The 21,153-nt window shown below is 41.7% G+C and overlaps 1 protein-coding gene across 4 annotated transcripts in view; it reads right to left on the bottom strand.

Annotated features, from left to right (window-relative positions):
* TTC27 (tetratricopeptide repeat domain 27) overlaps nt 1–21,153 on the bottom strand; it is a 162,549-nt gene that overhangs the window by 13,340 nt on the left and 128,056 nt on the right. For all 4 annotated transcript variants that reach the window (XM_036263218.1, XM_036263219.1, XM_036263220.1 and 1 more), the window contains 2 exons: nt 19,105–19,157; nt 10,648–10,813 (listed from right to left, as the gene is read on the bottom strand). In XM_036263218.1, the coding sequence (XP_036119111.1) occupies nt 10,648–10,813; nt 19,105–19,157 (219 nt within the window). The remainder of the gene's footprint in view (nt 1–10,647; nt 10,814–19,104; nt 19,158–21,153) is intronic.

Raw genomic sequence — 21,153 nt, 5'->3', positions numbered from 1 at the left:
CTAAAAATAGAAGCTTTTTAAAAATCTCAACTTCTCCACCATGGCCTGGGATTCCAGTCTTATGTTTCAATATTACACACGACTAAGTGAGTTTCTCTCTTTGAAAAGCTTTATTTGCTTTTCTGCCAGCTCCCCCCTGCTCGTCCCCCGCTTCCACCACTCCAGGTGCTCAAACACCCAGTTGTCTGCTGCAGGGCCTTCCTGTGACCAGCAGGCCTCCTCGGCTGCCCTGGCGCCTCTGTGCCCGTCACCTCTGCTGCCCCCACAGCTCCCAAGGACGGTGTGTTGGACCCGCTCCCCACCTTTACCAACCCCTCTATTCTCAAAGCCACTGCTTGCTCCCTGCAAAGGAGCGTGGCAGTTGTGGTGAGTCAAATACTGTCCCCTCAAACTCCTGTCCATACAGAACCCCAGAATGTGACTTTATTTGGAAATAGGGTCTTTGCAAATATAATGAGATGAGTTGAGGTCAGACTAGATTCGGTGGGCCCTAAAGCCAGGGACTCCTGTCCTTGTAAGAGGAGAGCACACACAGGCACAGAGGGGGTGAAGCGGTAGTGAAGAGGGAGGTAGACACAGGGATGCTGCCGCGAGCCAAGGGATGCCAGGAGCCACCGGAGCTGGAAGGAGCCTTCAGAGGGAGCAATGGCCCAGCCAACCCCTGGATTTCAGGTTCTAGCCTTCAGAACTGGAGAGAATACATGTCTGTTGTTTGAAGACACCTAGTTTGTGGTAAATTGTTACAGCAGCCCTAGGAAACTAAGTAGAAAGACCAAGACAAACTAAATACACTGAAACAAAATCTCACTGGGGCACTGACCTGGCTTCTAGTAACCATCTTGCAGTTTCAGTTTGGGAAGCAGAAATGCATGGCTGTCACGTCCCAGCCTGCCCCTAGGAGGGACTGTGACCTCCAGACCCCATCACTACTGCTCAGAGTCCCTCTTTCCTCACATGCAGAAATTTTAAATATCAATGCTCTCGATCCTTTCCTTAGTGAAGTATGGCATTGTGTCATGATTAAAAGTGTTTTCTCTAGCCCTGGCTGGTTTGGCTCAGTGGTTAGAGGGTCAGCCCGTGGACCAAAGAGTCCCGGGTTCGATTCCGGTCAAGGGCAGGTACCTCAGTCGCAGTTCGATCCCCAGTCCTCCTTGGGGTTGTGTGGGTGGCAACCAATCAATGTGTCTCTCTCACATCCATGTTTCTCTCTCTCTCTCCCTCCTTCTCTCTCTCTCTCCCTCCTTTTCTCTCTCTCTCACCTCCTCTTCCTCCTCCCTCCCACTCTATCTGAAAATCAATGGGAAATTTTCCTCGGATGAGGATTTAAAAAATATCTATTTTCTGACACCCCCAAGCTTATAAAAATATTTACCCTATTTTCTTTTAGTACTTTCAGGCTTTTACTCTTCCGTTACTGACGATGACGATGGCAGCAGCTACGCTTGGGGACACTCCTACGTGCCTGCAACATGCAGCACTGTCCCCTGGAACCTTCGCGGCACCCGTGAGGCAGGGGCTACCACCACACCCCTTTTATGGAACCGAAGGACAAAGCAGTTGAGGTAACTCGCCCAGAGTCACACAGCCAGTGACCGGCAGGGGCAGGCGACAGGCCCAGGCTGTCCAGCCCAGAGTCTATGCTCTAACCTCACACAATCCTCTTCTCAAGCACTTCATCCATTTGCATTTATTTGGGTTTAAGGAGTGACACAGAGCTTCAGTTTTTGGTCCCAAATGCTTAGCCAACTATTCCAATACACACTGAATGCTCTAACTTTATCCCACAGATTTAAATGCCATCCTTATCATACACTAAGTTCTCATCCTTATCGAGTCTGTTCCTGAGTCCTCTATTCTGTCCCATTTCATTCCTGTAGCAGATGTTAACTCTTCATATAACAAGGATATTAGATTTTTATCTTCCTATTTGTTACAAATATTTTTGTCACATATTTTTTAATAAAGTCATAAAAAATCCTTTAAGATTTTTTTATCTTGTTTCAAAGTTTAGAAAATTTGCTAAGTATCCACTTCTATTCCTAATTTTTCTATGAAATGAAGTAATATTTAGCATACATTTAGTCCATTTAAAATTCATTTGGTTTATCATAAAATAATCTAAGTATATTTCTGAGCCTGATGCTTAGAGGGATTTCATTTTCATCAGTGTGAACAGTCCTGGAGTCCATCACGTCCTACATATACCAACGTCACATGATGCTCCCATGTAATGACTTCTAAACCCCTAGCCAGCATCTCTGATCCATTTCGGTGACACAAACTCCGGTTCCACTCTGTTCTAAGCCTATTTCTCAGCTCCATCACAGACCGTGCTTGGAGGATGCAGCAAGCAGACAATGATGGTGGGGAACCACCAGCAGCCCCTGAAGAGAGTTGAAGTTTTCTCACATGGAAGAAGCAATTCTCATATAAATGCTGACGGATCTCCACAAAGACAAAAGCCTAGCTACCCTCTTTGCCAACACAAACCTTGCAGTCCTTGGCCAAGTCTCACCCACATCTTGGCCAGAAGCACAAGGTGTTGGCCTTTGAATCCTGGAGTTTTCAAAGCAGGAAGGAATTGAGCTGCCTTAGGTCCAGTTACAAAAGCGTCCAGGGCTCGAGGCCAGGAATGAGCCATTTCCCACGTCCCCAGGTTGGCCAGCACCCTGCTCCACTTGGGGCTCTCCGAGGAGCGTGCTGTTTCCCGGTCTGATAACCCTGACCCTTGGCTTCCCCGGGCCTTGGTTATCAGAGTGAGGAAGGTAGTTTCATTTTCTTTTTAACTATTTCAGAAAAAGAAACCTTAGCATGTGGAAAAGGCCCGCACAGGCTCTAGGTTAAACAGGACAGCCTCCAGACCTGAAGTCTCGGCTCTGCCCCTGGTCAGCTGTGACACGTCGGCCTTATCAGCTCACCTTGCTGAGCCTCGGATCCGTCTGCAGTGAAAGGGAGGTAGCACCTATTCTAGAGACATCATCTGTGTATCACGTCCCCTCCCTCCCCTTCCCTTTCAGTAATACTCGGCGCCTCTTGTTTCAGGACTTGTTTGCTTGGCAACTGGCCCCACTCGCATGGACACCACCTCCCTCCTCCCCAAAGAAAACCCCAGAGAGAAAGGCACACAAAGGACATCGATATAAAAGAAGACATAGTATATAATTATATTTATATGACATTCAAGACAAAGCAAAGTTGAACTGTGGCGAGAGAAATCAGGAAGTAGCTACCTAGCTGGGGGCAGGGGAGGGGTTCAGCAGACTGGAACGGGCACACAAGAACCTTCTATGCTGGCCACACCATCCATATCTGCTTTGGGAAGTAGCTGCATAAGAATGTGTAATGGGCCCAGCCAGTGTGGCTCAGTAGATAAAGAGTCGTCCCATGGACTGAGAGGAACGGGCACACAAGAACCTTCTGTGCTGGCCACACCATCCATATCTGCTTTGGGAAGTAGCTGCATAAGAATGTGTAATGGGCCCAGCCAGTGTGGCTCAGTAGATAAAGAGTCGTCCCATGGACTGAGAGGTCCCAGTTCAATTCCCAGTCAGGGCACATGCCCAGGTGGACTTGATCCCCAGTAGGGGGTATGCAGGAGGCAGCTAATCAATATTTCTATCTCTCTCTCCCCCTCTAAAAAAAAATCAATAAAAACATATTTAGCCCAGCCAGTGTGGCTTAGTGGTTAAGCATCGACCTCATGCACCCAAAGATCGCCGATTTGATTCCTGGTCAGGGCACATGCCCAGGTTATGGGCCCAAACCCCAGTGAGGGGCATGCTGGAGGGGGCCAATCGATGTTCCCTCTCATCGATGTTTCTGTCTCTCTCTCCCTCTCCTTTCCTCTTGCTATAAAAAAAAAAAAAAAAAAAATCAATAAAAAAAGGTGTTTTTTTTTAAAGAATATGTAATGGTCAAAATGCATCAAGCTTATACTTAAGATCTGTGCATTTTATTATGTATAAATTATACACCAATTTGGCCCTGGCCAGTTTGGCTCAGCGGTTGGAGTGTTGGCCTGCGGTCCGGAGAGACCCGGGTTCGGTTCCCGCTGAGGGCACGTACTTCGGTTGCAGTTTGTCCCCGTCCCTGGTTGGTCATGTGGGTGGCAGCCACTCGATGTGTCCCTTCACGTCGATGTTTCTCTCTCTCTCTCCCTTCCTCTCTCTCCCTCCCACTCTATCTGTACAAAAAATGGAAAAATATCCTCGGGTGAGGATAAAAAAGAAAAAAAAAAATTATACACCAATTTGAAAAACAAACAACTTTGTTAGCTATAGTTCACATGCACATTAAGATGATGGGGAAATGTGCTTTTTAACATAAATCTTTCCCCAGTCTTCAAGTTAACACAGAGAAGAACACAGGCCTGCCTAAACGTGATGCCTGGCTCCCATTCCTCCCAGCTGTATGACTGGTCAAGTTGTACAATCTCCCTGGGTCGTAGGTCATCTACTGAAAATGATGACTATTTAGTATCCTCCTCAAATAGTGAATGTTCTATAAAAGATTTCCCATGTTAAGTTCTAGGAACACGGTTAAGCACTCAATACATGTTAATCCCCTTCCCTTCCATTTATAAACAGTAAACAGGGTATAATAATGTATATTTAAATTATTTTTGCAAAATGCCAAGTTATCAAAGGAGGAAGAAGAAGAACAGGAAGATAGCCCTGGTCAGTTTGGCTCAGTAGTTACAGTGTCGGCCTGTGGTCCAGAGAGACCCAGGTTCAGTTTCTGCTAAGGGCACGTACCTTGGTTGCAGTTTGTCCCTGGCCCTGGTTGGTCATGCAGGTGGCAGCCATTCGATGTGTCTCTCTCACGTTGATGTTTCTCTCTCTCTCTCCCTCCCTCCTACTCTATCTGAACAAAAAGTGGAAAAATGTCCTCAGGTGAGGATAAAAAAAAAAAAAGAAGAAGAAGAAGAAAAAAAGGAAGATAAAAAGTTGGGGGAGATGCCCAGCCAGTATGGCTTAGTGGATTGAGAGTTGTCCCATGGACTGAGAGGTCCCAGTTTGATTCCTGGTCAGGACACATGCCTGAACCAGGTGCGTTCAATCCCAGTAGGGGGCGTGCAGGAGGCAGCTGATTGATGTTTCTCAAATCAATGTTTCTCTCACTTCCTCTCTCTCTAAAAAATCAACAAAACTTTTTTTTTTTTTTTAAGTGGGGGGGGGGGTGCAAAAAGAACAAATCAACATTAGACTTCACCATGGGGGCAAGAAGCATGAATATATACAAAGACCAGAAGGATATTTGTACCATTATTTACAGTAGCAGAAAACTGGAAAACCAAATGGGAACTAATTATGCAGGTACATGAAAATTAGTTTTATAATAAATTAATAAAAATATGTATAATCCAAATATAAATGTAAACATGAACTATTATAGAAAAGCATTCCTGAGTTATACTAATTTATGTGTTAGTCAAAATTAAGAGAGAAAAAAGGCAGGAAAAGAAAAAGGTAGTATATCCATTAATTCTTATTACAAATAGTAAAAAAAAAAAAAAAAAAGAATAATTTGTAGCTAATTTACCCTGTCTGTATTTTTTTAAAAAGTGTGAATTTACACACACATGAAAAAATTAAAATGACAATAATCACATCTATAAAGAAGTAGAAAAAGAACAGATTAAAAAGAATTTTAGAGCAAATTAAAATAGAATGGGGTCAGGTAGTGTCAAACATAAGAATATCAGAGTTTTTTGAAAGACATCTGTTGCTGAACTTATCGAGTCAAATTAAGTTAAATTTTTTTAGCCGAGATAAAAATATTCCAGACAATCTATCAATTGTCTCGGTCCACACTGACTAGCTGTCATAAAACATGATGACAGAAATATGCAATGAAGCTACATATGTCTGAGCTCATCATCAGCCATCAGGACTTTCCCTCAATGACCTAACCACTGTGGAGTGATCCTGCCCACACCTGCGGAGACCAAACATTGCCGTCAGCATCCCACGACACGCCTAAAACAGCCTTTAACAGGGCCTCGTGTAAACTGAAAATCATCTCACTGTGGCTCTTTCTCCATCTGATACCTGGAAGTTCTCTATTGTAAGGTGCTAGAGATCATAATTTGACCTGAGAAAGTCACTGGGTATCTAGTGAGTATGTTCTCAGTAACATTTCCCCAAAACCAAATATAAAAATTAAGCTACAGCCCTGGCCGGTTTGGCTCAGCGGTTAGAGCATCAGCCTGCGGTCCAGAAAGACCCGGGTTCAGTTCACGTACCTTGATTGCAGTTTGTCCCCAGTCCTGGTTGGGTCGTGCGGGTGGCAGCCACTCGATGTGTCCCTTTCACATCGATGTTTCTCTCTCTCTTCCTCTCTCTCCCTCCCACTCTTTCTGAACAAAAAATGGAAAGGTGTCCTCGGGTGAGGATTAAAAAATAAATAAATAAATTTAAAAAAATAAAAATTAACCTACAGCCATAACATCTTTACAGCACACCATGCTTCTCCACGTGTTGTTTAGAAACAACCTTCTCACCACAGGCTGTCCCGGGGCGCCTCTGAGCAGCAGGGGGCTGCAGGAGGAAGCCTCAAGAAGCCAAAGGTCACCCTTGAATGTTTTGAAAAATACTAAACTTATATAGAAATTATTTTCAACTCACTGAAATAGTCATTCTCAGATGAATACTACTGTACAAAAGAAAGTTTGTTTCACATCCTGAACTTGAGGAACGAATTAGAGGAAAGGAGATTAAAGTATTATCTGGCTATGAATTTAAACTAAGTCCTAGTCGTTTTCTCTAGGAAACAATTACATTTTCACTTAAGTTCAGAATGATTTAAGACTTTTTTTTTCCTTTTATGAAAAATACTCAAAAGGCATCTCTCTGCATTCAGAGCTGAGGCTGGATAAATTAGTTTTAAATGTAATTTTATGCTATATGATCATTCTTAACATTTCCATTAAGCTTTACTTCCTTTTTAGTTCTTTGTTGAAAAGTTAAGAAAAGTGTCTTTTTACTTCAAAATGTATTATATTGACAGAGAATTGCCCAGAATTCCTCAAGATAAAAATCATCCCTTGAGTCCTTTATTCTTTCTCACACAAGGCTCCTAGAAGGTTTGTAAGCATATCAACAACCTGCAAGCTTATTTGGGCTGGAGCTAGCTCCGTGGCGTCGCCGCTGACGACCGACATGCTGTCCAAGCACCCCCGTCTCCCACGCATTTACAGATGCGCACGTACAGCGGTGTTATTCTAAACGTTTGCAAGAAATGTGTTCATCCTGAGAGAAAATGAGACGCCTAAGTTGTGGATGGGAGAGTGCAAAGAACAAAGGAAAATCCTAAGTAAAATTCTCTAATTCATTTCCAGTTGTTATAATTTCAGGAGACAGGAATGAGCAAGACTGAACCCATTTCATTCTGAACTGTCATCCTCAGTAAAGCAGCTGCTTCCTTCAGTCGTGCCGTTCTCCCTGGAATACATGCCTCTCAGTAAGCTAGCAAGGTGATCTGGCACACCTGCTATACCGTCTAAATTAACTAACATCCGCAACACCTTGATGACGTTAACTTAACGATGTAGAAGTAACAGCTTTCCAAAACAATCTTTGGACAGTTATCTTGTTTCATATCATTCATTTCCTTAAAACACGGGGGGAAGATACAGACATACATTCTGGAGTGAGACAGCTTATGACATAAAAATCTCTCTCACAGCGCTGTGGTGAGAACTGAGTTAATGCATTTTCTTTTTTCTTTATTCCTCACCCGAGGATATTTTTCCATTTATCAGTAGATAGAGGGGGAGAGAGGGAGGGAGGGAGGGGGGGAGGGGGAGGGGGAGGGAGAGAGGGAAGGAGAGAGAGAGAGAGAGAGACATTGATGTGAGAGAGACACATCAACTGGTTGCCTCCAGCACGACCCGACCAGGGCCAGGGGCGAACTGCAATCGAGGTATGTGCCCTTGACCAGAATCGAACCCATGACTCACTGGTCTTCGGGTCGACACTCTAACTGCTGAGCCAAACCGGCCAGGGCTGAGTTAATGCATTTACATGCTTAGGGCAGCGTCTGGCACACAGTGGCTTGCTGCGTGTCAGTCATCACTACTTGATCCTGTCACTCTGCCCTGCTCTATCTGCTTGGAGAGCAAGGGAGAATAAGTGAGAGGTAAAACAGAAAAGCCCCTGCCTTTGAAGCATATGTACTAAAACCCACAAAGGTCCATCGTTTAAGAAAGAAGAGGGGCCTAGACCTAGCCATTTGGGTTCCTTATACAAAACCACTTCTATGAGTGCCAAGTATAAAAGATGGTCAGAATTGTCTCAGGAACCAAAAGCCAGTCTGGTTAGCCAACTGTTTCTAATCCGTAGCAGATACAAAGGATTACTGTGGGTTAAAATATGGATTTAAAGGGGAAATCCCACTCACATGAGTTAGAAACTGGAGACATATTAGAGTAATGGTTGAGACTGACCAAGGAAACCAGTTACAAGGCAGCTTGGGAAGAGATGCCTGTCCAACAGCAGGGCCAGCAGGACAGAAAAGCAGACTGAACGCTTGGCCCTCTAGTCTTCTCGGCAGGGGACGCCCCACTCGCCCACTTCGAGCCCAGGACCTCCGGGGCCCCCTTGCTCTGGCAGCTTGTAATGCCGAATGCTGGGCTAAACGAGGTGTGGATTTGAGTATTTCATGCATGTTTTTATTTAAATCTTTAGTATTGAAAGTATTAGATGCCCCCCTTCTTTTCACGCACATTTTTTAATGTGAAAGAAAGAAATAGAGCTTGTTTCAAATGTAAAATGAAATGTACTACTGATGTCCATTATGCTCTCCCTGAGATTTGAAGAACAGGCTTCAGAATGCTTCCTTAGTAAAGAAGGGCCTTTTTAAAAATTACAGTTGGAGTGAGTATAAACAGAGATGAGCGCTCTGGGGTCTCTGCCCGTCCCTGGGGCTGGGCACCATTCTGAGATCTGCTCGAAGCCTTTGCAGCACCCTTGGCCAGGCTGAGTGCGGACAGGGGGCCACCTCCGTGCAGAGCCCCGCCCCACGAGCAGGCGAGCCAGCCTGCCTGAGGGCTCAGACCACGTCTGCAGGGTGCCCTTGGCCGGGCTGAGTGTGGACGGGGCGCCATCTCTGTGCAGAGCCCAGCCCCACGAGCAGGCGAGCCAGCCTGCCTGAGGGCTCAGACCACGTCTGCAGGGTGCCCTTGGCCGGGCTGAGTGTGGACGGGGCCACCTCCGCGCAGAGCCCAGCCCCTTGAGCAGGCGAGAGCCAGCCTGCCTGAGGGCTCAGACCACGTCTGCCAGGGCGCCCAGTCTTTCCGGGATATAAAACTGCTCTGTCAAGTATCAAAAACAAATTAATAAAAATAATTACAAAACAAAACAAAAAACTGCTCTGCCTCCATCCATGTTTCATTCAATCTTTATAATGTGAAACTCAAGACCCCTCTTCCTATAATGGATGATCAACATACAATATTTAGAAAGGACAAAAAATAAGAAAAAGAAAAGTAATTTAAAGTGTTCACACAGCTCCTATGTAAGTAGGTATATGGTGCTACTTGAAGCCACAGATCTTTCAGGTAAATTGCCTAGAACTGAGCCTTAAAGTAACTTGGCCAGTTACATGGCTGGATTTGCAAGACCAAGCACATCCAGGCCAAGGGCTGAGACTATAAGGCAGGGTCCAGATAAGGTAAACTTGGAAACATCTTAAGTACAGATAATTAGCTATAAGAGTAGAGAAGTATTAACATTTATTGATGTCATTTCTTTTTTTTTAATCCTTATCCAAGGATATACTTACTAATTTTACAGAGAGGGGAAGGGAGAGAGGGGAAGGAGAGGGGGAGAGACGCAGAGAGGGACATCAACTGGGTGCCTCCTGTATGTGCTCCACCAGCGATCACACCCACCACCTTTCAGTATATGGGACAATGCTCCAACCAACTGAGCCACACTGGCCAGAGCAGATGTTATTTGTTTTTTCATAATTCCAAATTCACCATTTTAAATAGGATATGTTCATTATTATAAATAAAGTGTTATATTTTCAAGCCCCCCTGACTTTGCACACTGTCTTCAACCACAAGGTCTTGTATGCTTAATCCTATTGGACAGCAAACACGGCAGCCTCGAGTCGCCACACTTTCTGAAAGGATGTAGTATTTCTGTACTGTGCTAAGAGTCAACCAGTTCTGACTTCATCTCACCAAGAAGAAGACCAGCTCATTAACTATAGCAAAGAAAATGTTAGACTTCATTTCTATATTGTTTAAATATTCTGAAAGTAATGCTTGTTCAATGAGTGAATAAATGAGTACAGAATTTACTCCAGCTATGACACCCACCAATATAACCAAAGTAACAAATACCACAAATATCATTCTATGTAGTGTCTACAGGCTGACTACATATGTAAAACACATATCAGATTTTTATAACTGGGTCACAGTAATATTTAGTCTACGGTTGCACAAACATATTTGACATTGGAATGCCTGAATTAATATGTAACTAAGAATATGTGACTATAGGAAGAAACACTCTTTTTATATATTATATGTGTTTAACAAAATTTTCCTGTTTATAATCAAGGAAACAATTTATATCCTTTAATCAATTATTAATACCAAACACAACCCAAAATAACAAAATACTGATAACCTACCTCAACATCTTTGTATTTGTCTCTTAAGTCCAAGAGCCGGTGGTACGCTTTAATGGCTTCTGAAAATTCCCCAACATCAGTGCTAGTGAGAATGTAGTTTTCCCAGATCTGCCAGTGTTCATAGTTGCACTTGAGGGCTTCTTGTAAGGTTCGAAAAGCTTTCACTCTATTGAAGGTCCAAGTTGAAAGAGAGCAGCATGAATAACCTCAGCTAAATAAACCATAGCTACGCGTGTAACTGTTGATGTGAACTTTCTGTCGGTCCTTAATTATTCATGTTGATAAATGGAATTAGAGGCCCAAACAACCCCACACCACCTCAAATTTCCCTACAAATCTCTTAAAATTTTAAAAGAGGCAGGAAATTACAAAACAATTTCAGGTAGGAATAAAACAAGAATGGGGAGATGTGAATAAAAACAAACTAGAAATTTTGGAATTGAAAGGGACAGTAGGACAAAGAAAACCTTGACAGGTAACAAAAACCAGACTCACATAGTCAAAGAGAAGAGAAGAACTGGAAAATAATAGAGAGGAGCTCACCCAATTCAGAATTAAAAATGAAAGAGTAATAAAGAAACAGGACAGAATGAGAGGTAAGCCTCAAACATATACTTGATAGGCATTCCAGAGTAAACAAATGCAGAAAATGGCAGGATACTATATTTGAAAAAGAAATAGCTGAGCATTTTCCAGAACTGAACAAAGATCTAAATTCTATGATCAAAACTATACTTTGCATACTGAGCATTATAAAGATAAATCAACACCTAGACATACTGTGTAAAATTGCAGACCACAAAATCAATCCTAAAACTTACAAAATAATGACAATTAGAGAACAGCAGATATATCATTAGCAAAAAAGGTGGTAGAAGACAACAGAATACATCCTGTGAAGTGATGAATGAAAGTAATTGTCAGCCTAAAATTTTACAACCACTAAACATACCACTCAAGAGTAAATGCAAAATCAAACATTTTCAGATACACAGTCGTCCCTCGCCACTTCGTGCTTCGACTTTTGCAGCTTCACTCTATCACCGTTTTTTCATTGGAAAGTGTGAAGTGGCGAGGGACGACTGCATATAAATAAAGAATCCTACTTCGTGGAAATTCATTTATCACAGTAGAGTCTGGAACTGATTTACCACAATAAACAAGGGCTGACTGTACAGAGATTAAGAAAGTTTACCACTTACTGATCCTAACTTAAAAGAACTACTACAGAATCCCATCTTACAAAAATAAAAGGGACTTCAAAGAGAAAGAAAGGGGTACAAAAATGGTCAATGCTGAGATCAGAAACTGATGAAATGTCAGTAAATTGAAATAATTATTAAGAATAAAAATTATGAGTTGTTTTTAAAAAAGTAAAACTAAAAGTATACAGACTATATTCTCTTCAGTTAAATAAGAAATCAACAGTCAATAGGACATTTTAAAAATTATATGCCTAGCAACTTAAAGATGCACTCTTACAAAAAAAAAAACCACAGTGGAGGCAAGAAAGAAATTCACATTAGAAAGTACAAAATATTTAGAAATTAATTAAAGTACCTTTTATCACTATATACAGGATATCGCTGAAACAGAATTCAGAGGGAAATTTATGATCTTATATGCATTAAATATAAGATACAAAAGATGGAAAATGAGTTAAAACATTCCATTTAATTTGGTATAAGAAGAATGCCAAATACATTTAAGAAACAAGAAAAGAACAGAGTTAAGAAATAAAATAGTAAAGAATAGAATAGTCAACTAAACCAAAAGCTGGTTCTTTGAAAATCACCAGTAAAACAAATGTCTAACTAAATTCCCATGAGAATGAAAGAAAAATGGCACAAATAAGATTAGTACTTTTTAAAAACTCGTAAGAGAACACCACGAGCAAGTTATATACAAAATGAGATAAAGAAAAACAAGCCAAACAAATCAATAAAAATTAAAGCAAGTATAAGGAGTTTAAAGGCAAGGGTCACCGAACCATCATGGAATCCTTGTCCTAGACCAGCCACTTCAAAAAATAGAGAAAGACTATTAACAACTTGTTATTGGCAAGGAAATCAGCAGAACTGCATGTCACCTATGCTACAAGTTACACATCTCCACAAACAAAAAGATTCTTGTTTTCCTCTGGGGGCTGGACAAAGACTACAGTTCCCTTACACATCATAAACGTTTTACTAGACAATTACAGTAACTTTCCAAATGCATGCTATCAACCTCCCTTCCCATAGTCATTCTGAGTTTACTAACTTAAGACCACAAGGTCCACCTTCCTTTCTCTGCTGAACCTCAGAATGTTTCATCAAGGCCCCTCCATCCTTGATGACTCTGAGGAAAATTTTGGAGGGGATGATGGTGGTTCTTCTGGCCATCCCAGGCCACTCCTCTGCGAGTCACCCCCTTAGAAAGAAGTGTGCCCATGCCATCAGTAATTTTCCACAAGAGTCACTGGACACACAAATCATCTGATCAATTTCTAATATATCTACAGTAGCGATCAAAATGCCTTCCTTACAAATAAGTCCTTTCAGTCTTTTCATAACAGCCAATTCACTACAGTTTAGTTTTTTATTCTCTACATTAAAAAAAAAAAATCTACCTTATTATGAAATGTACTGACTCATTTATCCCTTGGCCCACCATCCTTCATAGATAGAAATGAAAGTATCCTTTCTCTAACACTTCTTCAAATCCAGCCATAAGTCTTTCTATGGGATTTTTTCTTTCTCTACTCCACTCTCTGTGCTCACTCCCATGCAAGAGCAGCTACCTTCAGCAGTGGTAAACTGAGACTCCAGTCCTCTCACCCACTCAGGAGTGGGGGCGAAGTTATCCTACTGGAAAAGAACTCAACAAGCAGCAGTCCAACTAGGACGGTTAGTCTTTTTCCTGTGTGTCGATCTTTCCTCCAATCACAATTGCCTAGCCTCAACATTTTTGCAATGAAATTCTTTTTTGGTAAATATGGCTTCTTTACAAGGAACTTTAATTCAGGATTCACTTATCAAACCCACAATGGTGGGAATACTGCACGATGACAGTTATATAGGAAGATGGAAAACTGTCCCAAGGAACTGATGTCCAGGGGGATCAGAGAGAACAGAGAAAAGAATTTTAATGAAGAACCTTGTGATGGCAGAGGGACACACAGCATAGTTTAAAGAGTCACTTCAGCCCTGGCCAGTTTGGCTCAGCGGTTAGAGTGTCAGCCCGCGGACCAGAGAGTCCCGGGTTCGGGTCCAGCTAAGGGCATGTACCTGGTTGCAGTTTGTCCCTGGCCCCGGTTGGGGTCGTGTGAGTGGCGACCACTCAATGTGTCTGTCTCTCTCATGTCGATGTTTCTCTCTCTCTCTCCCTCCAGTTCTATCTGAAGATAAATGCAAAAATATCCTCGGGTGAGGATAAAAAAAATAATAGGGATTCCAAAATGGCAGCGGAGTGAACGGAAGCTACACAGACCGTCTCCCAGGACTAACTGGAATTACAACTATAACACAGACAAATTGACGGGAAAAAGCAACAGAAAAGCAGCTTGCGAGGACCATACAACGAGGGACACTGACTCCATCCTGGTAGGCTTTCGAAGGCGGAGACGGGGCTGGGATCCCACAGTCGGCAGCTCGGCAGTGGCCTTAGCTGGGAGCAGCGCCCTCGGGTCACACTCCCAGGCGGCTCCACAGCGCAGCCGGGACAGAGGCTGAAACAGACACAGCCACAGCCACTCACCTTGGGCTCCGGCAGAGGGAGGGCGGACTGGACTGGGACTGTGTGGGGACACTCGGGATTTGGAGGGCGCTCAGAGCTTTTGCTGAGTACAGCCACACAGGACAGTGGCCATACTGCACCTTCCCAGGGCTCTGGGGAGAGGCAGCAGCCCCTCCCTCAGAGATCCAACCCCACCCTGTGGGCCATTGAAGTGATAATTGAAGCTCACTAACAACCAGCATCTGCCCCACCCTCGGGAAATCCCCTTATGCTGAGCACCTGAGGGATTTTTTCAATCAACTGACAACCCAAAACTCAACAAGTAACCTGGACTGCTAGCCTCCAGGCAAAAAGCTAGAGGATAACCAACACCACAGAAATACAAAAGATCGTTAACAGCTACTATAAACAACTATATGGCAACAAATTCGAAAATCTAAGTGAAATGGACAAATTTCTAGAAACACAGTCTCCCAAAACTGGACCGGGAAGAGATAGAAAATTTGAACAGACCAATAACAACTGAGCAAATTAAAGAGGTAATCAAGACTCTTCCAGCAAACAAAAGCCCAGGCCCAGATGGCTTAATGAGGGAGTTTTACCGAACATTCAAAAAAGAACTAACACCCATTCTCCACAAACTATTTCAAAAAATTCAAGAAGAAGGAAGACTTCCAAACACGTTCTATGAGGCCAGCATAATTCTAATTCCAAAACCAGAAAAAGACACTACAAAGAAATAAAACTACAGGCCAATATCCCTGATGAACATAGACGTCAAAATCCTGAACAAAATACTAACAAATCGGATCCAGCAACACATCAAAAAAATTATTCACCATGACCAAGTGGGATTCATTCCAGGGATGCAAGGCTGGTACAATATTCGCAAATCAATAAATGTGATACACCACATAAACAAAACGAAGAATAAAAGCCACATGATCATATCAATAGATGCTGAAAAAGCATTAGACAAAATCCAGCAGCCATTTCTGATAAAAATGCTCAGCAATGTGGGATAGAAGGCTCATATCTCGACATAATAAAGGCCATATATGAAAGACCTACAGCCAACATCATACTCAATGGGCAGAAACTAAAAACATTTCCATTAAGAACAGGAACAAGACAGAGATGTCCACTTTCACCACTCCTATTTAACATAGTACTGGAAGTCATAGCCACAGCAATCAGACATGAGGAAAAAATAAAAGGGATTCAAACTGGAAAGGAGGAAGTGAAACTGTCATTATTTGAAGATGACATGATATTATACATAGAAAACCCTAAAGACTCCATCAAAAATCTACTAGACTTAATAAATGAATTTGGCAAAGTAGCAGGATACAAAATTAACGCCAAGAAATCGACAGCATTCTTGTACACCAATGATGAACTCACAGAAAGAGAAACTAAAAAAACAATCCCATTTACCATCGTGCCAAAAAAATTAAGATACCTAGGAATAAACTTAACCAAAGAAGTAGAGGACCTATTTGCAGAAAACTACAGGACATTGAAAAAAGAAATAGAGGAAGATATAAAAAAGTGGAAGCACATACCTTGTTCATGGATTGGAAGGATTAACATCATTAAAATGTCCATACTACCCAAAGCAATCTATAGATTCAATGCAATCCCCATCAAAATACCAGTGACATATTTCACAGAACTAGAACAAATACTTCAAAAGTTCATATGGAACCAAAAAAGTCCCTGAATAGCCACAGCAATTTTGAAAAAGAAGGACAAAGTAGGTGGGATCACAATACCAGATATCAGGTTATACTACAAAGCGACTGTAATCAAAACAGCCTGGTACTGGCACAAGAACAGTCATATAGACCAGTGGAACAGAACTGAAAACCCAGAAATACACCCAAGGCAATATGCTCAATTGATATTTGACAACGGTGGCAAGAGCATACAGTGGAGTAAAGAGAGCCTCTTTAATAAATGGTGTTGGGAAAATTGAACAGCTACATGCAAAAAAATGAAACGAGACCATCAATTTACACCATACACAAAAATAAACTCAAAATGGATAAAAGACTTAAATGTGACCCGTGAATCCAAAAAAATTCTAGAAGAAAATTTAGGCAACAAAATTTCGGACATCAGCCCTGGCCGGTTTGGCTCAGCGGTTGGAGCGTCCGCCTGCGGTCTGGAGAGACCCGGGTTCGGTTCCCGCTAGGGGCATGTGCCTCAGTTGCAGTTTGTTCCCGGCCCTGGTTGGTCGCTCGGGTGGCAGCCACTCGATGTGTCCCTTTCACATCGATGTTTCCCTCTCTCTCTCTTCCTCTCTCTCCCTCCCACTCTACCTGAACAAAGAATGGAAAAATGACCTCGGGTGAGGATAAAAAAAAAAAAAAAAAAAAATTTCGGACATCATACGGAGCAGAATTTTCACTGATACATCACCTAAGGCAACAGAAACAAAGGAGAAAATGAACACATGGAACTACATCGAACTAAAAAGCTTCTGCACAGCAAAAGAAACAGTCATCAAAATTGAAAGGCAACCCACTGTATGGGAGAACATCATTGTCAATGATATATCAGATAAGGGTTAATTTCCACTATATATAGAGTGCTCATACAACTCAACAAAGGAAGACAAAGAACCCAATTCAAAAATGGGTAGAGCAGCATGACCAATGGACATGGACAACAAAGCTGGCGACGAGATGGGGGTGGGGTGGTGAGAGGGGTGCCAATGGGGTAAAAAAGGAGAAACATCTGTAACAAAAAAATAAATGAAAAATTAAAATAATAATAAATAAATAAAATAAAGAGTCACTTCAAGGAATGGATAGGCTTCTTTTGAGAGAAACAGTAGTAACAATTTACCCCCGAGTCAAAAATTAGCTCTGTCTGGAGCAGCAACAAAAGGGAAGAGTAAAAAGCGAAGAATAAAGGAGTGATTTACCTCCGAACTTACAACCCCACTTTTACACAAAAACCTATTCATGGAGCTGCACGAAGACAAGAAAGCATCAGAAAGAAGCTGAGGAACAATGTGTAAAAACTCCTGAGAAAGAAAGCAGAATTCTTAGGATTACTGGGCCAGAAGACAAGGTTGGGTATCAGGAGACTCACTGCATGCAACATTATCAGGGTTACTAGAAAACCCACTGAGATCATTCTGCAGCTATGACAGGGATTTCCCTCACCGCTTGCTTTCAATCAGAAGAGTCTCTAGTGAGTTTTAACACAATCAGTTGCAATCAAAAACATAATATTATTTTCTGAAGAGAATGGTAGCACAAACAGTATCTTATTTTTGTAGATTGTCTAAGAGCAGCGGAAGCATTTCATGATCTCATTTAATTAATTCATTACAACTTGTAACAGCAATTCTGTCTCTGCCCTTTTCCTCGCTCTTTGTAACCAGTCAATAAGCCCAACTGCTTGTCCCCTTCAAACTGGCTTCTGGCCCTTCTTTTCCCAGCCCAGTTATCTCCTGCCTGGACTGTTACGACAGCTGTCTCCTAGCTGGTTCCCCAGTTTCCTCTCCGGTCTGTCTCACACACTGCCACCAGATAAAACTTTCCAAAAAGCTTCTTTCTCCATGCAATTACTCCACTGAAATCTTGGCCTCCTATTTCCAACAGAATAGCCTCAGTTTGTTAATCCGATAATCAGAGTATACTGCAATCTGACCCCAAAGGACCTTCCTGACCTCACCACTCACTACAGATTTCACTAGTCTATAGCTGAGTCCCTTCACTTCCTCTCTCCTAAGGTGTTGCGTTCACTCCTGTCACTGGGCACTGGACGGCATTCCCTGTGCCTGAATGGCTTTCCCCTGTGCCCTCTACCCGTTCAAATGTTAGCATGATTCCAGCGCTCTCGGAGCATTTCTGACCCTGGATCATGCACGCACTTTCTCTCTTATGGGACGTCTGGAACAGCATACGTGTTCCACAGACAGCACCCACGATTATTATTGCTCTCTTTATATTTCTCACTTAATATTTACCACACACTACCTATATAGTGTTAATCAATTTTTAAAATAATATGACATAATATATTTTTTTAAACCTACACTCACTCCCTAAAGACACTGTTCATATATCTACTTCTCAATAATGTCAAGTACACAGCAAGTAATCAATAAGGGAAAGCAGGAGGGGAGTGGGAATGGGGAAGCGGAGGTCAGTGGGGGGAAAAGGGGGGGACATCTGTAATACTTTAAGCAATTTTTTTTAAATCTATCAATTGAAATGACCAACTAAAAGGCATGCTTGCTTTTCTCATGTGAGGAAATTTAGGGTGCAGACTTTCAGTAGCAGATAAAGATTTTTAATGATGTTTCTTATGTTATTACATATTAAAATTTTTTATTTATTTATTTTTTTTTATCCTCACCCGAGGACATTTTTCCATTTTTTGTACAGACAGAGTGGGAGGGAGAGAGAGGAAGAGAGAGAGAGGGAAACATCGATGTGAAAGGGACACATCGAGTGGCTGCCACCCGCACGACCAACCAGGGCCGGGGACAAACTGCAACCGAGGTACATGCCCTTAGCGGGAACCGAACCCGGGTCTCTCCGGACCGCAGGCCAACACTCTAACAGCTGAGCCAAACCGGCCAGGGCCATATTAAAAATTTTGAAGAAATAAACTACATTTAGAAGTCAAACGGCTATGAGACCCAATGTTTTAGTTGAAGAAAATCTCATTCGTTTATTTTGGAAGTGAAATTCTTCAATATTTGTCTGATGTACTTACTTTTGTTTTAATCGGATATAGGAAGTTGATAAATTGTTCCAAGCTTCAGCATTCTGAAATGATAGAGAACTCAGTTACAGACTATTCCCATTTAGATAAAATAATTGCTACAACCAAAAATATAACATATTTTCCTAGTCCAAGATGTGTTACAATCACAATTTTCACTAAGGTATGTTTAAAGGTGTATGAGAAAATGAAATATATTAAATATAACTTTTATATGTTAGCATGAAAAAGTCACAAACATAGTCGACAAATTGACATGACTGTTAACTAAATTAGGAATTTAGTTAAGATTTTATTTCAAACTTCTGAATTACAAAACAGTGGGATAATTTACAACACAATTTACACAATATACAGATTTACTGCAAACCCAAGACAATGCAGAGTATTGTTTTCCTAGCTTAAAAGGCTCTGCTACTTGACTGTCATCCTGCATCAAATAGAAGAAAGGAGTGTGTGTTCTTCAGTGTTATTCCTAAGCAGGTCATCAAACATACTTCTCTACCTATTCCTCTATGCAATGACAAAAACTAAAGCTTTTACAGAAATGTTGATTCTAACAGGAAAAATGTGAATATATTTGTTCCTCTTTGTTCTGCTTTTTATAAAATATAAAATATAGAGCATATGGTTCTCAAATTCCATACAGAAGACAACGGGCCTCTGCTTGCAGAAGTGGCACAGTCAGTACCAGAGGAGCCTTATCGCCATAAAAAGCTACAAACTGGCCCAAACTTAGGAAACTGTTTTTAAGAAGTTGTACAACAGGTGGATCACAGGACTGTGATCCTTGAGACAGGGTAAACAACTGAGGTATCTCACAATCAACCTAGGCTTGTGACTGGAGGCATTTCTAGAGAGGTGGAAACCAAACACAGCACAGCAAGTCTAGAAGAAGAGATCAAAGTTCAGAGCTAAAAAAGTGGCTGGAATTTGCAGGGTAAGATACCAGGGAAGAGAGATCGGCACAGAGAATAAGCTCCAGGAATCTCAATAAGCATCTCATTGAGTCCTTGGCTTCAGAATACTAAGCTCCACATGTTCAGGACAACACTAGGAGGCCTGGCGAGAATAACTTCCAGAAAGCTGTGAGCGCACAGATTCTGGACATCACATTGTGCCAACAGTTATTCAAGTTCCAGCTAACCGGAGTGGAGGATGCTTATGGCATGTAGCATCTGCCACATTAAATGCTGCCCCCAAATGGTTATATCTTAAGAGAAGGGTGATTGCAACCACAAAATACAGACCCACCCTAACAAAGAGTAAAATCATGCTGATCCACACACAAGTAAATTAACCAAATGCCCAAACCCAGAAACTCAAAAACATAGCATCCACCAAAACACAAACAAAAAACTGGTAGACATGCATACATATAAGCAGGGAAATAAAAGGAAAAATCAGATAATAGAAATAGACACAGAATTAAAGATGTTAGAATAAGCACCCACGGACTTTATTTTTATTATTATATTTTTTAAATCCTCATCCAAGGATATTTTTCCATTGAGTTTTTCAGATAGAGTGGGAGGAAAGGAAAAAGAAAGAGAGAGTGAAACATCAATGTAAGAGAGACACATCAACTGGTTGCCTCCCACATGACCCCGACCAAGACCTGGGATTGAACCCACAACTGAGGTACATGCCCCTGGGAATTGAACCTGCGACTCTTTGGTCCATGGGTCAAACCCTCTAACTGCTGAGCCAAATCAACCAGGGCATCATGATCTAAGATATGAAGAAAAAATGAACATAATTGGGAAATCTCAGTAGAAACATGAAAACTGTAAAAACCAAATGAAAATTCTTGGAACTAAAAGAATACATTATCTGAAATGATGTTTAGTTTTTAAAACTGCTACACAGTTGATATATAACATCGTATTCATCTTAGGTGTACAGCGTAATGATTTAATATATGTGTATACTGTGCAAGGATAACCACAAGTTTAGTTAACATCCATCACGACACGTAGTGTAGTAAGTTTAATGATTAAGTTTAACAACAGATGGACATAAATATGTAAGAGCCAAAAC

The sequence above is a fragment of the Molossus molossus genome, unplaced genomic scaffold (genome assembly GCF_014108415.1).
Source record: "Molossus molossus isolate mMolMol1 unplaced genomic scaffold, mMolMol1.p scaffold_m16_p_15, whole genome shotgun sequence".
Lineage (NCBI taxonomy): Eukaryota > Metazoa > Chordata > Mammalia > Chiroptera > Molossidae > Molossus > Molossus molossus.
This window is presented reverse-complemented; position numbering and strand designations above follow the sequence as displayed.